General features: G+C 33.3%; 1 protein-coding gene across 1 annotated transcript; it reads right to left on the bottom strand.

Annotated features, from left to right (window-relative positions):
* Nucleotides 1-7,260: 7,260 nt before the first annotated feature.
* On the bottom strand, nucleotides 7,261-9,803 carry LOC129947652 (mitochondrial import inner membrane translocase subunit TIM50-C). The gene is made up of 5 exons (XM_056058284.1): nucleotides 9,434-9,803; nucleotides 9,183-9,354; nucleotides 8,062-8,590; nucleotides 7,874-7,997; nucleotides 7,261-7,812 (listed from the first exon to the last, which is right to left on the bottom strand). The coding sequence occupies exons 1-5, from the start codon at nucleotides 9,636-9,638 to the stop codon at nucleotides 7,619-7,621; spliced, it is 1,224 nt and encodes a 407-aa protein (XP_055914259.1). The 5' UTR covers nucleotides 9,639-9,803; the 3' UTR covers nucleotides 7,261-7,618.
* Nucleotides 9,804-13,542: the final 3,739 nt, after the last annotated feature.

Genomic DNA, 13,542 nt, shown 5'->3' on the forward strand with positions numbered 1-13,542 from the left:
TTCAAAAATCTCGGTCCCAAGTAGGCGACGACAAAAGCAACAACAAGTCATATGCAATGGTCACAGATTGGAGGATATAAAAGCTGTTGCTAAGTGGCCAGAGGACACAGTTTATTTTTATATATTAAGTGAAAAAGTGATGCGGATACAGAACATAAATGCCGCCACCAACAAAAAGCAGCATCTGGATCTATTTTAATTTAAATGAAAATGATCCTGACAAGATCCAAAGAAGCAAAGAAACAACTTTCTTTAGAGAAATCTTTGCAAAAGGGAAAAAATGGGATATTAGCAGCAGCAACTCATATAAAATTGACAAGCTGATTGGAGCAATGATAGTGCTTCAGAATTTACCATTTAACTTTATAGAAGGACTTGGATTTCGCCATCTTATACAAGAACTAGCACCCAAATATAATTTTAGAGGACGAAACTTTTTTTACTGTTTTTATTTGCAATGAACTGTACGGAAAAGTTGCTGCTAAAGTCAAAGATTTGCTTGAAGAATATGACTACGTGTCTTTTACTTCTGATATTTGGACAGATCGCATCTCAAGTGTTTCCTTGCTAAGCTTAACTTGCCACGGAGTATCAGAAAACTTTGAACGAACATCAATCGTATTAAAATGCGAGACATTTGAGGATCGCCATACAGGTGACATAATTGCAGACAAATTTAACACAATGCTTACCGAATGGAATATTTTGAAGGAAAAAGTGCACTGTATTATAGGAGACGAGGGCTCCAATATGGAAAGAGGTATGTGACTAGCATCATTGACTCGTTTAGGTTGCACTGTTCACAAGATGCAAATTCTAATTCGACATGGTTTACAATCGCAAGAAAATATAAAAGACTTTAAGCTAAAATTAAAGAAAATTTCAACCCATTTCAACCATTCAACTATTGTTCAAAAACAGCTAGACAAAATTTAGGACAGAATTAATCAACCACATCTTAAAGAAGTCCAGGATTGTGTGACACGCTGGAATAGCACATTCCAGAAGCACCAATTTGGCCAGAAGAGCGGAACATAATTTAAAGCTGCCTTGAACTACTCCAACCTTTTGAATAAGCTACTCGTGAAATGAGCAGCTCTCAGGCACTTATGTCATCTGTGATTCCTATAGTTCAAATGCTTAAGAAAAACTTGATAAATACTTATCAAAACCATCGGCCACTGGTACCATTCGGCTGGGACCCTTAAATTTAAAAACTCATTTTCATATTTGCAAGACAACGGTTTGTATGCGATTTCAACATACTTAGACCCTGGCTATAAGCATACATTTTTCAAACCCATCACCGAGGAGAGAATAAAAGATGTAAATCTAAAGATGATAAATGATCCATTAAGCACCAGTTCTCCTACGTTGTCACCAAATGCAAACAACACAAAAAAGAAGAGAATGGATGAGACTTTACATTCGGAACCAGGAACGTCTGGTTTAAGTAACAAGGCTTTCTTCAGAAGCGATATGGCAATGATGCTAGATTCACCAACTGAAGACGAAGGTGAAGGAGAATCTGATAACGCTAGTCCCGAAGCACTTCTTCGAAGGGAGTAAGCGTGTTACCGAAATTAAAAAAGACTAGAATTGGATAATAATCCACTTGATTGGTGGAAAGTCCATCAAACAGACTTTAAAAGGCTCGCCAAAGTTGCACTGAGGTATTTATCACCTCCACCAGCCAGTGTTCCCAGCGAACAACTATTTAGTGAAGCTGGATTAATATACGATCCACTAAGAAACAGATTACAGTCTGAGAAGGCTGCAATCTTGCTTTTTATTAAATATAACTCACCCATTTTTAAATTTAATTATTAAACGCAAAGATAATCAATAAAATTTTCCTTTATTTACGGACTTAAAATTGTTTTTATTTAATAAATTATTAAATCCGCATCCGCGGATGTGAGTCTCAAAAAATCCGCATCCGCTTCCACGGATGTCAAAATTTGTACATCCGCAACAACCCTGCTACCATTACAAGGGAACCTGAAATTTCAAAGGCCCTGGGGCCTAATTATGAGGTTCCCGGCGAATCGTTTTGCTAGCGAGTTTGCCATTTTTCAGTCATTGCTTTCGTTTTCGCCTTCTTCGTTTTGAATTCGACCAATTAACGAATTCGAAGGCGAATTTGAAATGTCATAATGTTTGTTGGCGAGTTGATCCGATAGCTTTTTTTATATAATACAAAATGTTAGATAGCTTTATTTTAATTTTCTTATAATTTATCCAGAATAAAATATAAAATTTTAAAATTCATTCAAGGAACGATAAAAACAAGCAAACAAAAACCACTATATTCATAGAATGCTGTTTTTGCTTCTAGCTATTCCTGTTCATTTTAAAATTTATCATTTTTGGGTTCAACTTTCTCTCATGATTTTTAAGAGTTTCAGACAAAACGATTGAGACTGTTGGTTGTGCCATTCCAAGGAGTACGTCTTGACCAACTCCTTTTTGGTAGGATCCCTAAGCAAGAAATCTCAGAGTAGCAAGGTTAAAATTGAATAAATGCCGTTGTTGTTCTGATCCTTGAATTCCTAACTGATCTCTTGCAAAATAAAGACAAAAGCTTCCTTCGAAAGTCAAAATAGTTTGATAATTCTATTAAGACAAAGTGTATAGATTAATTGAGAATTGAGGAAAAGATTTGCTTCTTATAGTTGTCTCCTGGACACCTGTAATCTTGAGGATTCCTTAAATTCCTCCCTTTCAGAATAAATATACACCATAATTGATTCATTTTTTAATTTTAATATAGTTTATTAAATAAATCAACGCAAATTTTAATCAAAACAAAAAAAAATATTCGGAAAGCTGTCAAATCACTGGAATATAGGAGAACTTTTTTCGCATTGCCTCGAGTTCATTAATAAAGGAAATACAATGCGAGTCGAATTTGAAAGGTCGAATTGAAAACGATCCACCGCGAACCTCATAATCAGGCACCAGGCCTAGAAACATTTTGCTGTTCTAATACGGTCAAAGTATGGACCAACGATTTTATGTCTTCTATCTGTTTTTCCGGACCTGTTTCATCCTTTTATTATATATTTTTTTATTGGTATATGGTCCACGTTCGGATAGTAATTCAAGATTCAATAAATTCCGTCCACTCCTGTTGGACTCTATGCAGAGAATTGTTTCCCATTTTCCAAACAATAAAATCTTTGAAGATGAAGTTTTTGACTGTTAACAGTCGAATTGTTATTTCCTGAACACCGTTTAATTTAATAAATATGATTTAAAATCATGAAAAATGAATTTTTTGAACACCATGCTGGTTTATTTTAAATTCATTTTTCATGATTTTAAATCATATCTATTTATTAAAATAAAATCAAATTACCTCGCAAAATATCCAGATATTGGTGACGATCCACGTTCTTCGCCCATTTCTTCCATTTCCACTTTTCAATTGCCATCGCATCCGAAGATGTTAAACTTACTTTCGTCCGTGAAAAGTACCGTTTTGCAGAAACTATGGCCATCCGTTATGCGCATGCTTGCGAATTCCAAAAGTTTTCGTCCGTCTACTTCGCTTATCAAGTGTTTTCTTCGTGGAACTCTTCCATGAAATCCCTGAGATCTTAACAGTCTGCGCACGGCTTCTGGATGAATTGTCTTTCCTTATGTTTTCGCAATATCTTCCGCTAATTTTGGGACACTTACACGGGGATTTCTGGTGACTTTTTTAATGACACTTCGGATGTCGCGACTACTGAGTTTTTTTGGGCGTCCAGAACGAGGATTATTTAAAACGTGACCTCTATCTCTATAATTTTTAATTATGGTCTGAACTATTGCTCGACTTTTATTTAGCAATTTCACCGTAACTTTTTTTCTCTTTGTTAAGTTTTACGATCAGAGTTCGTATTTCGACCGGTATTTCTTTTCGCGTGGACATTTTCACAAAATTTATTTCAAATGAAAGTATGTATGATCGTTATAGAAGTCAAGGCAAAACTGATTTATGTATAATTGCAAAAAAATTCCTTTGATGCAAAAAAATATCGGTTTGTTTTTAGAGAACGGCTAAAAAGCAGATGTATGTAGACTTTCGTGAGATGTTTTTTTTGTTTTTTTTTTTGTTATTTTAGGTGAATTGTTGAAAAAAATTAAATCTTTTTATTCTATTTTAGTTGTTAAGCTGTAAATATTCTAAATAATAAAAAATATCACTGAAATGTTGCCTTTTATTGATGATTTTGCATTTTTCAAGGGTGTGTGCAGACTTTCGTGACTGACTGTAAGTCTATTATGATGAGTTATATTTTTTGTATGGTAAAGAAATATTAGTTATTTCTTTTTCAATTTCTCAAAGTACACTTACACAAAACATTAAATGGAATTGGGCAGTAAAATAAATAAATCACAGATTAATTAAGTCCAGCTTTTATTTAAATGGCAAAACATGATCACCTCATATCTTGACATATGTAGAAATGCTTTATAGTATGGAACAAAAACACTCTAGTAAAGATAATTTCCGGTTTAGCTTGTAGGCAAACCAAGATGTCTACCGAGGATTTATATGTATCTTAATATAGAGTGTTTTTGGTACGGAAGATTTGTCTTGACTAATTATCCACGCAACTTTCCAATAAGTTGCCTTAATTTAAAGGCAATTTTTTCCAAGTCACTTATGTCTTCGGAACCTGCCCATGAATATCTATGTATGTATGACACTATAACAATTTACTAGAAAAATTGGCGTTGTAGGTGGCTAAAATTGTCAAGAGGTTGCAGGAAGCGTTGCTAATAGCGTTAGGTCTATGGGGCGGGCATTTTGAAAGTGTCACCGCTTTATTTTGGGCCGGTGGCGATTGAAGATCATGACTTTGACGATATATGTAGTTCCAAAAAAAACCTTTAACACTGTACGAGTTTTATGAATTTACATACAAACATATTTTTTAACTGAAAATCGTAAATAGATTTTCATGAATGAGGTTGAATTGAAAATAACCTTTTTAACGGTAATTTCTTTTATATCATGTAAAAGGTGTTAGAGTTATAGAACTTAGTAATGAAAAAAAAATAAAGATTTGATCGAAAGATAATCTTGTGGTATTATAATTTAAGCATGTCTTCGGAATTATGACCGCTCGGAAGAACTATAATTTGGAGGATCAATTATCGATGATAACGTGCCGAATATTGTCCTGCAAGTGGCCTTTCGTTTCTTTCGGACTTATTGGCGGTATAGTCTACCGACTTCACATATTGTCACTGGAAAATTATATAGCGGCATTAAACTGCACACGATTTTTGAAGTACATAGCGTGAAGATAATATGCGATAACCAAAGGTTTTTTTTCTATACATCATCTATACATCAATTGTGACACCTCCTGCTCATCATTGTTTTTAGTTGAGGAACGAAGGATTCATTAATAAAATAATGGCTCTATATTTAACCATTCACTGTAAAGTATTGGGCAGTATCGTACTTAGGATACACGGACCAATTATTCCACAAAACCAATAATTCACATCAAAAAGTCAGTTATTGTGAATGTAACGGTTTCTCAAGTTTGAACATTCACTTGAGGATCTTCCTCACTCCAAATACGGAAGTTTTGATTATTTACGTATACCTAAAGTGAACCCGTGGCATGATAATTAGTGCGTTGGACTGTCATGTAAGAGGTCGGGTACTGCCTTTTGCGAGGAATTGACAAATTCTCCAAGAGTAATTCTTGTCATGAAAAAGTTCTTTCTCAAATTAGCTGTTCGGATTTGTCATAGAAACTGTAGGTCCCCTCCTTCCCTGAAATTACTCGCACACAGAAATGGTTGAGAGTTGTAAGTCACTAGGCTCTGGTTCTCTACGGACTGTTGTGCCACCTAATTTATTATAAAGTGAACTTCATAGCAAAACAAAATTTACTATTGAAATTAGGACAAACAGCAATTTTGTTTAGGGTCCATTCACCTAATACACGCTTTGTTTAGTGATTCACTTGACAACAAACAAAATGTCCGCCCTCTCTTTAAATAATACTGCCAGGCAGCTTAAATTTCTTTGCTTCTAAAGAGAGAATCTATAAAATCCTTGAACCCTGTCTAAATGATAGTTTTTATTATACACTAGTCATCGAGGTTTTGTTATTGGACGTTGTTCTTTGGCCTTAATTCAAATCCCATATCAAAATTGAGATATACATATATATACATATGTATGTATAAAGTTTTTGAAGCTTTTCAATAAATTTCGTGATGGTTTTCCAAATTTATAATCATTTTATAATATGTAATAAAATGTTCAAAAATTTTTAAGAAGTTCCTAGATTTCACTTCTCTCGTATGAATCTAAAAGAAACGCTAGGTCATTTATTTTTAAACGGTTTACAATAGAACTTAAATTTAGTTCTTGTAACGAATCTCTTAAATACATATTATATTGCAAAATATAAGGATAATGTTGGAAACGGGCATTTTTAATACTTCAGCAAATAGTTTAAACAAAATTTTGTATTCGAAATCATGACTAAAAAATAACTCCAAAACATATTTTTGAAAACCATGGAAGTATTAAACTCAAGGCTTGATCAAAACTTCATATAGAGAAAAAAAGTCTCATAATTAATGATAATTTCCAGAAACCAAGTAAGATTCTAAAATTAATTAAACTGTATCTAAAAGACAAAGATTTATCCTTAGCATAATTTCCATACAATTTATTTTTAAGGGATATATTGAATTAAAACTAAGCCTTAAAAACCCATTTTTCTGATTTTATAGTGTCAGAAAATCATAAACGAAGTTAGATTCAATTTTACAAATAAACTCTTTTTCAATTAAAAAAAAAATCCATGTCAGTGCAAGGAAAATCAAAAAATGAACGCTTAAGCCAACTTAAAACGATTATAAGTCAAAAAATACTGAACGGATTTCAATGAATGATTTGTTTTGATTTACAATTAATTTGGTGTAAGAAATATTTTAATCCGTCAAACACAAGTTCTAATATAACGTCTAAAATATGCGTCAAGACGAATTCCATCAAATTTCTAGGTCTTTGGTTGTTCGGATTTAGGTTTATACAAAATTTTATAAAATTATCAGAAGAGGTTCCTAACTTCATAAAGTCTTAACCGATTTTTCAAAAAAAGCACCAGATGAAGAGCTAAACATACATAGATTTTTTTAAAACTAGAATTTTTCCCGCACATTTTTCTAAAAAAAAAGTTATTCAGCGTCTCTTCTTAAAGCAAAATAATACAAATAAAACAACTGTATAAATATATTTTTTCGTTTGTTTTTTAATGATTCCTGAAGTAATTAACATAATTTAAATTTTTGCACAATCAATGCGTTCGTAGGGGAATTTACGCCATTTTGAGTTGATTGTTTTAAATTTTGTTTTTTAGATCTTTTTTAAAAAACTGATAACAAATTACTCCACTGAAAAATCAACTCACAAACTAAATAATTCTTATAATAAAACAAATCAATTACATTTAAGTTCTTGAGTTGAGATAAGTCGAGCAATTCGTGTGTCAAATATTTAACAAAATTAATAAAAAACACAAAATTTAAAAAAAGTGTAATGAATTTATGAAAGAATAACAATGGCTTTTTGCTTTCTATTTTTTAAAGTTTATGCACGTCTCATGAAACTTGGTGTCCATTTCTTGACAATTGGTTTTGCCTTTTCTCGTTCTTCTCGTTCCTGTTGCTCCATTTGCTGCAGGAGAATGTGCTGATTTTCTCTGAACTTTTGCAGTGGATCGTCAAATTGTTTGTAATAGGTAAGGACTGCACGTACATCATCAACTTCAGATGTTGCTATGGCTAATAGGAGAAGAAAATGTTAATAGGTTTTTCTTTTGCAGTTAAATAAATACTTTGTTACTTTTTAAGAAATTGATGAGATCAAACAAAGAAGCATCATCATCGTTGCCCAGCCACCTGCCAATGTTAAATGTGTTCTCTGGATGGAGTTTTGTGGAATTTGCATCCCAATCTACAACGATGACCTGGAAATAAATTTTAAAAAAACATAAAATGACATTCGATCAAAACATTGAAGGCTATTGTTACCTTTCTCAAGTCTCTGTTTAAGTTATCAAGATTTTTAACATGATGACCGTCGACGAAATGTGTTGCATCACGGACCAGACGATACATAATATAATTATTGGGATCTAATGCATCTAAGATGGGGAAGACTGTCATTCCCTGTTCGGCAGTGAAGACGACAATTTCAAAATGCTTTGAGCATTGTTCTAGGAAGTGATCGACACCTGGACGTTTCTTAAAACGCCAACCAGTCTGATAGGTCCAGTCGGGATGCACCAAAACGTCTTTCATCTCTAGAACTAAGGTGTATGGCGGTTGGATGTATGGATACTTGAGAGGATCGGGAAGTAATTTGTCTCGAGATGGCTCTTGAATCATTTTTTGATAGTAGTTCATGGATTTCCACATTCGTTTGACGTATTGTTGAACTGCTGGTTCTTTGCTGAATTCATCTTCGATGACATTTCCTTCCATATCGCACTCTGGTTTGCCCAATTCGTATACACCCCAAACAGCCAATGATATAGCCGAAGCACCGAAAGCTGCAAATCTATAAAAGACAAGAAAAGGTTCATAAAATAAAAAAAAAATGTTCATTCCTTCAAAGCTTTATATTTCTTGATTTTTGTTGGTTTTGGGTTTGGTAGTGTGTGACCGTCGAAAACTACGAATTAAATTTAAAAGATACTTTATGATGTTCAAATGATTTTGGGGGCTTTTGTAAGATTATTTTGTTTTTTCAAAAGTCGAAACTAAGATTTTTTTGTAAGGAAATTCATACAGAAACACAACTTGAAGGACAATTTTTAAAAACCGGGATTAAGAGCCACATATGCCACTGAGAAGCCATATAATGAATTGGCAAATTAGTGGAATATTATAATATTGTCCCTGGAATACTTTCTATTTTTAAGAACAAATAGATTAAAAGATCCATACAATAAAAACATGGCCTAAGACCAAAACAAGCTCAACTAGAGGGCCTTTCAGGAACCGTTGATAAAATACATGATAGCAGTTAAACAAGAACCAAGTGGTTACTTGGTTAAAGAGATTAATACAGGAATCAATAGTTTAAGCGGATAATTCATCTGCACTCAGGTCCTAAAGCTAAATAAATCTTTTTGAGACTTTCATCTTACCCAAACTTCATTTGTTTCCATGCCTTCTCATTTTCTTTGGCTTCTTCTTCTTCCTCCTTCCGCTTGCGCTCGCGAATAGTTTCCTCGTCGTCTGTGGCAGCAGTTTGAGGAAATAGCTTTGATAGAATTTTTGGAGCCTTATTAGTTTCCTTTTCAGCTGCACAAGATCCACCTATGTATATAGATCAACATTAATCATATTGGAACCTTTTCCTCTAGCCTCATTCCAAATACAAAAAAAATAACCTTACTTTGAGTTCTGAACATACGGCGTTGATTTATAAATTGGTTATCACAAGAAAAAGCAGCAGAGGCATTTGGAAACCAATTCGAATTACAGCTCGTGTATTTTACTTCATGATTATTCAACGATGACTGCTGTTGGGACTGCCATAGATTTGTACACGATTTGGTTCCGCATTTTTTGACGAAACTTATTAAACTTCGTTGTGCCATTGCTGAACAATTAATTGCAGATTTGTTGAAATTGATTTATTTATAAATCATTTATAATTTGAACACCTTAACCGGCATGAGAAATAAATGTGCGAATTTTTCTTTTTTTTTCAACTTTATGCACTTTTGCCTTGCTTCTTGTCTGACTGACTGACTTTTGACATTTAACATGAAATTGATTTTTGACACAAATGTCAAACTAGTTTTATTTATTGTCGCAAGGTGTCGTTGTTGTGCAGTCGAACATCAAAGAGTATGCAATAAATTATAAACATTACAGTTTTCAAGATCCTGAAATGTAGATGGCAGTTTAGATCAATCGTTATAACATTATAGTTTGAAATTAATTGGCCACATTATATTCATTTTTAAGTTTTTTTTTCATAAAAATAAATGTTAATAGAATTATCCAACCAAAAGCCAAGTGAGATTTGTAATTCCTTTTTTCCTTTTTGAACTGTGCGATAGAGAATAATTAAGAAATCTATATATGAGCCGTTTATTTTGAAAGTGGCATAAGTCACTTTTTCAACACTAAATACAACTGAACGGTATCTTTTCATTTTAAAAAAAATGTACACTTAATAAGTTGAGAACTATTGAGATTTCTTCGAGAGAAGTATTGGTAATTAACGGTACAACAAACATGTTTATTTTGAGAGTGGCGTAAGTCGTTGTACTCAGGAAATTAATTACGGGGCTTAGTGTGAAAGAAATAGAAACATGTGATAAGTATGTGTGAAGTATTGTTTTAAATTATTTTCAGTATTTTTAAAAAAGCTGTGATCATTGCGAAGTGCGAAAGAATAGTACAGTTCTGTAAATTATATTATAGTGACATCTAATATAGTACACATAACTAGCATTATTTTATTAAATTTACTTTTATATGATGTTATCAGACAGCGAATCAGGTAAAACATACTTATTTTAGTTATGGAATAAGGTGGCTTTCAATGCGTATTATTATTTTATAGAAATATTTTCTAAAATGAGAAAAAGCGTTAACTCCAGAAAAAGACATATGAGAGTGATTTCATCAGATGAAGAATCGACTTTTACGGAGTCATCAGAAAAGGAAAACAACATAACGGAAGGAACAGAAACTCATTGTGTACGAAAAAGGGGATGCAGAAATGAAAAAAAATATACCCAAAACATTGTTAAGGATAAAAGAAATAGTGGTACAAAATATGTAACAGCAAACTCCAAAATTATTTTTACCAAAAGAATTGCACTTAAACCTTGTTGTTCAAAAAATTGTAAAGAAAAAATAAGTTCTCTTGATCGACAACTTATCTTTGATAAATTTTGGAAGTTAGCAAACTTTACAAAGCAAAATTTGTTTTTACATAGTATAGTTAAACGAGAAAAACCCAAAAAGAGAAGACCAAGAAACTACAATTCAACGCCAAGACAATGCCAATTTAAGTATTATTCGACACATGAAAATGTAAGTGTGTTGGTTTGTAAAACATTCTTTCTGGATACTTTCAATATCTCAGAAGGACGTCTGGCTTATGCTCTTAAAAAGAATGTTCCTGGAGAAGATTTGCGTGGAAAATCTGAAAATTTAGGAAGAAAAACTGAAGAATCTCTCATAATTGCGGTCAAAGAGCACATTCAAAGCTTCCCTGCCTTTAGTAGCCATTACACAAGGTTTCATTATTAGGAAAATGTACAATCTCTATCTTGAAAAGTGTAAAAATGATAAACAACAACATGTTAACGAGTGGATATACAGGAAATCCTTCAAAAGTGACTTTAATTTCCACTTTCATCAAACTAGAAAAGACACATGTCAAAAATGCGATTTTTTAAAAATACAGATTCAAGCTTGTGAGGATGAAGGTGAAAAAAGGCAATTAAACCTTCAACACGATTTACATTTGAGATCGGCAGAAATGGCTAGAAAGTGTCTACAAGAAGATCAGAAAAAAGCAGCTGAAAACATAGATGAATATTTTGGATTTTCATTTGACTTTCAAAAAGCACTGCCTTTTCCCAAACTTACGACTTCCATATCGTATTACAAAAGGAATATGTACGTTTTAAATTTAGGATTCCATAATTTTCATAACAATATTATTGACATGTATCTTTGGGATCAAACCATAGCATCAAGAGGTTCTCAGGAAGTTGCTTCGTGTTGTATAAAACATCTTAAGAATTTCACAACTCAAAAGCATGTTATTGCATATAGTGACTCATGTACAGGACAAAATCGTAGCATTAAAGCCTAGTACATACTTGTGAACCATCTCGTGAACCCATACAAATTTCAGTTTTTAGTTCACCCGTGAACTTGCTCGTGAAGCTGAGTGGAGAACAAAGTGGAGAGTTTTCGTTCACGGGCAATTCACGTGCAAAATGTACGGGAACTGTTGGTGAAGCTGAAGTCAAATTTTCACAACGTGTACTCACAAGTGTATACCAGTGAGCAATGTCAAAAGTTAAACTGGCCTTAACTTGGATGAAAATTGTTCAGTCTTCAGAAAACGATATTGAAATTCTGGATCACAAATTGTGCAGTTGTGTGCGACTTAATTTCAGGCACACTGGGATGTTACGATCAAGGATTTCGTAATATCTTAAGCGCCTCATTAAATGTATTGTTTGCGTTTGAAACTGCACATATGTTAGCGAAAAAGTTGTAAGACATGGGAAATAATAAAATAGGAGTGGATTTTTTGTCACTTCACAAACTAAAAGAGCAGCTTATTCAACGTGTTTTCTCAGATATAGCGCTATAGTTCAACAGCCACTTTTGGATGTGTGAGAGCAATATTGGCGTCGAAAAATCAAGATGTAGAGTTGTCATCATACTGCTGTAAGAAATGAGATGACAAACGTCATTGAGGCTTCAATCAGAAAAGGATAATAAAGGAGAGGATGTCTTGAAGACGCGTATACCGATAGTTCCTACGAATTTACCATTCAATTTTAAACGTTACGAATTTCTAGTACGTCTAGCCTTTGCGATGGCCAAATAAAAATAGCAAGAACAGTCGTTGGAAGTTTTCGAAATTAACGCTAAAGATTGTTTTTTTTTTATCGATTGAGGCAGTACGAAGTCTACCGGGTCAGCAAGTCGAATCATAAAAATTATGTTCTCCGGATTTTGAATTCGTTTATATGTACGTACTTCTAAAAGATGATATAAAATTAAAAACTTATTATATCAACTCTAACCACGGTTAGCATAATTCGATGCCAAATTACATAGACCTAAGAACTGCCATCCTGTCAGATAGCCAGATAGCAAATCAACCAAATCCAAGCTCTCTTATCGAATATGTATTTATTGATGGATATCCTCTTTGCTGAGTTAGAAATTTTTTATTTCAAGCGGTACTGAATGGGGTCCAATCTGATATCCACAAAATTATACGCTAGGGATCCGTTTTATCTACAACACATTTTCTTAACCCTTCCCCAAATGCCACTGTCCATGGGTGGTACTTAAAACGATGAGGCCAAACAGCTTCCAGTTCTATGCATCACATATCATCTCTTGTGAAGTGATCACATATTTGTCATCGCCAATAATGCTGACAAAGTATTTAGATACTCTCCAACCATGCAACAAGTTCCTTACCCTTTCTGATCTGGCTATAATATACAAAGCTTTTATTCTTCCGAAAATCGAGTATATTTTGATGTTAAGACTTGAGTCTTTTGGATAGAATTGGAAAGAAAGCTCTTAATGGGATAAGCGAACGTTATCTTGGTCAGACAGTTTCTAAGTTTAAACACCAAGCAAGCTTCAAACCTGTCAGAAGCTAGCTCTATCACTCTCTTATTTCGACAATAGAAAATATAAGTAAGCAACGAAAACTATGTAATAAAAATGAAGTCAACTGATACACATCGTGTTTCTTTTCTCCGACAATTTGGCGACGAG

Source organism: Eupeodes corollae, chromosome 2 (genome assembly GCF_945859685.1).
Source record: "Eupeodes corollae chromosome 2, idEupCoro1.1, whole genome shotgun sequence".
Classification (NCBI taxonomy): Eukaryota; Metazoa; Arthropoda; class Insecta; order Diptera; family Syrphidae; genus Eupeodes; species Eupeodes corollae.

Coding starts and splice junctions, on each gene's coding strand:
- LOC129947652 (XM_056058284.1), bottom strand. CDS start 9,638: ATGGCACAACGAAGTTTAATAAGTTTCGTCAAAAAATGCGGAACCAAA. Junction 9,355..9,433: donor CCGTATGTTCAGAACTCAAA/GTAAGGTTATTT, acceptor CTATATACATAG/GTGGATCTTGTGCAGCTGAA. Junction 8,591..9,182: donor TGGAAACAAATGAAGTTTGG/GTAAGATGAAAG, acceptor TGTCTTTTATAG/ATTTGCAGCTTTCGGTGCTT.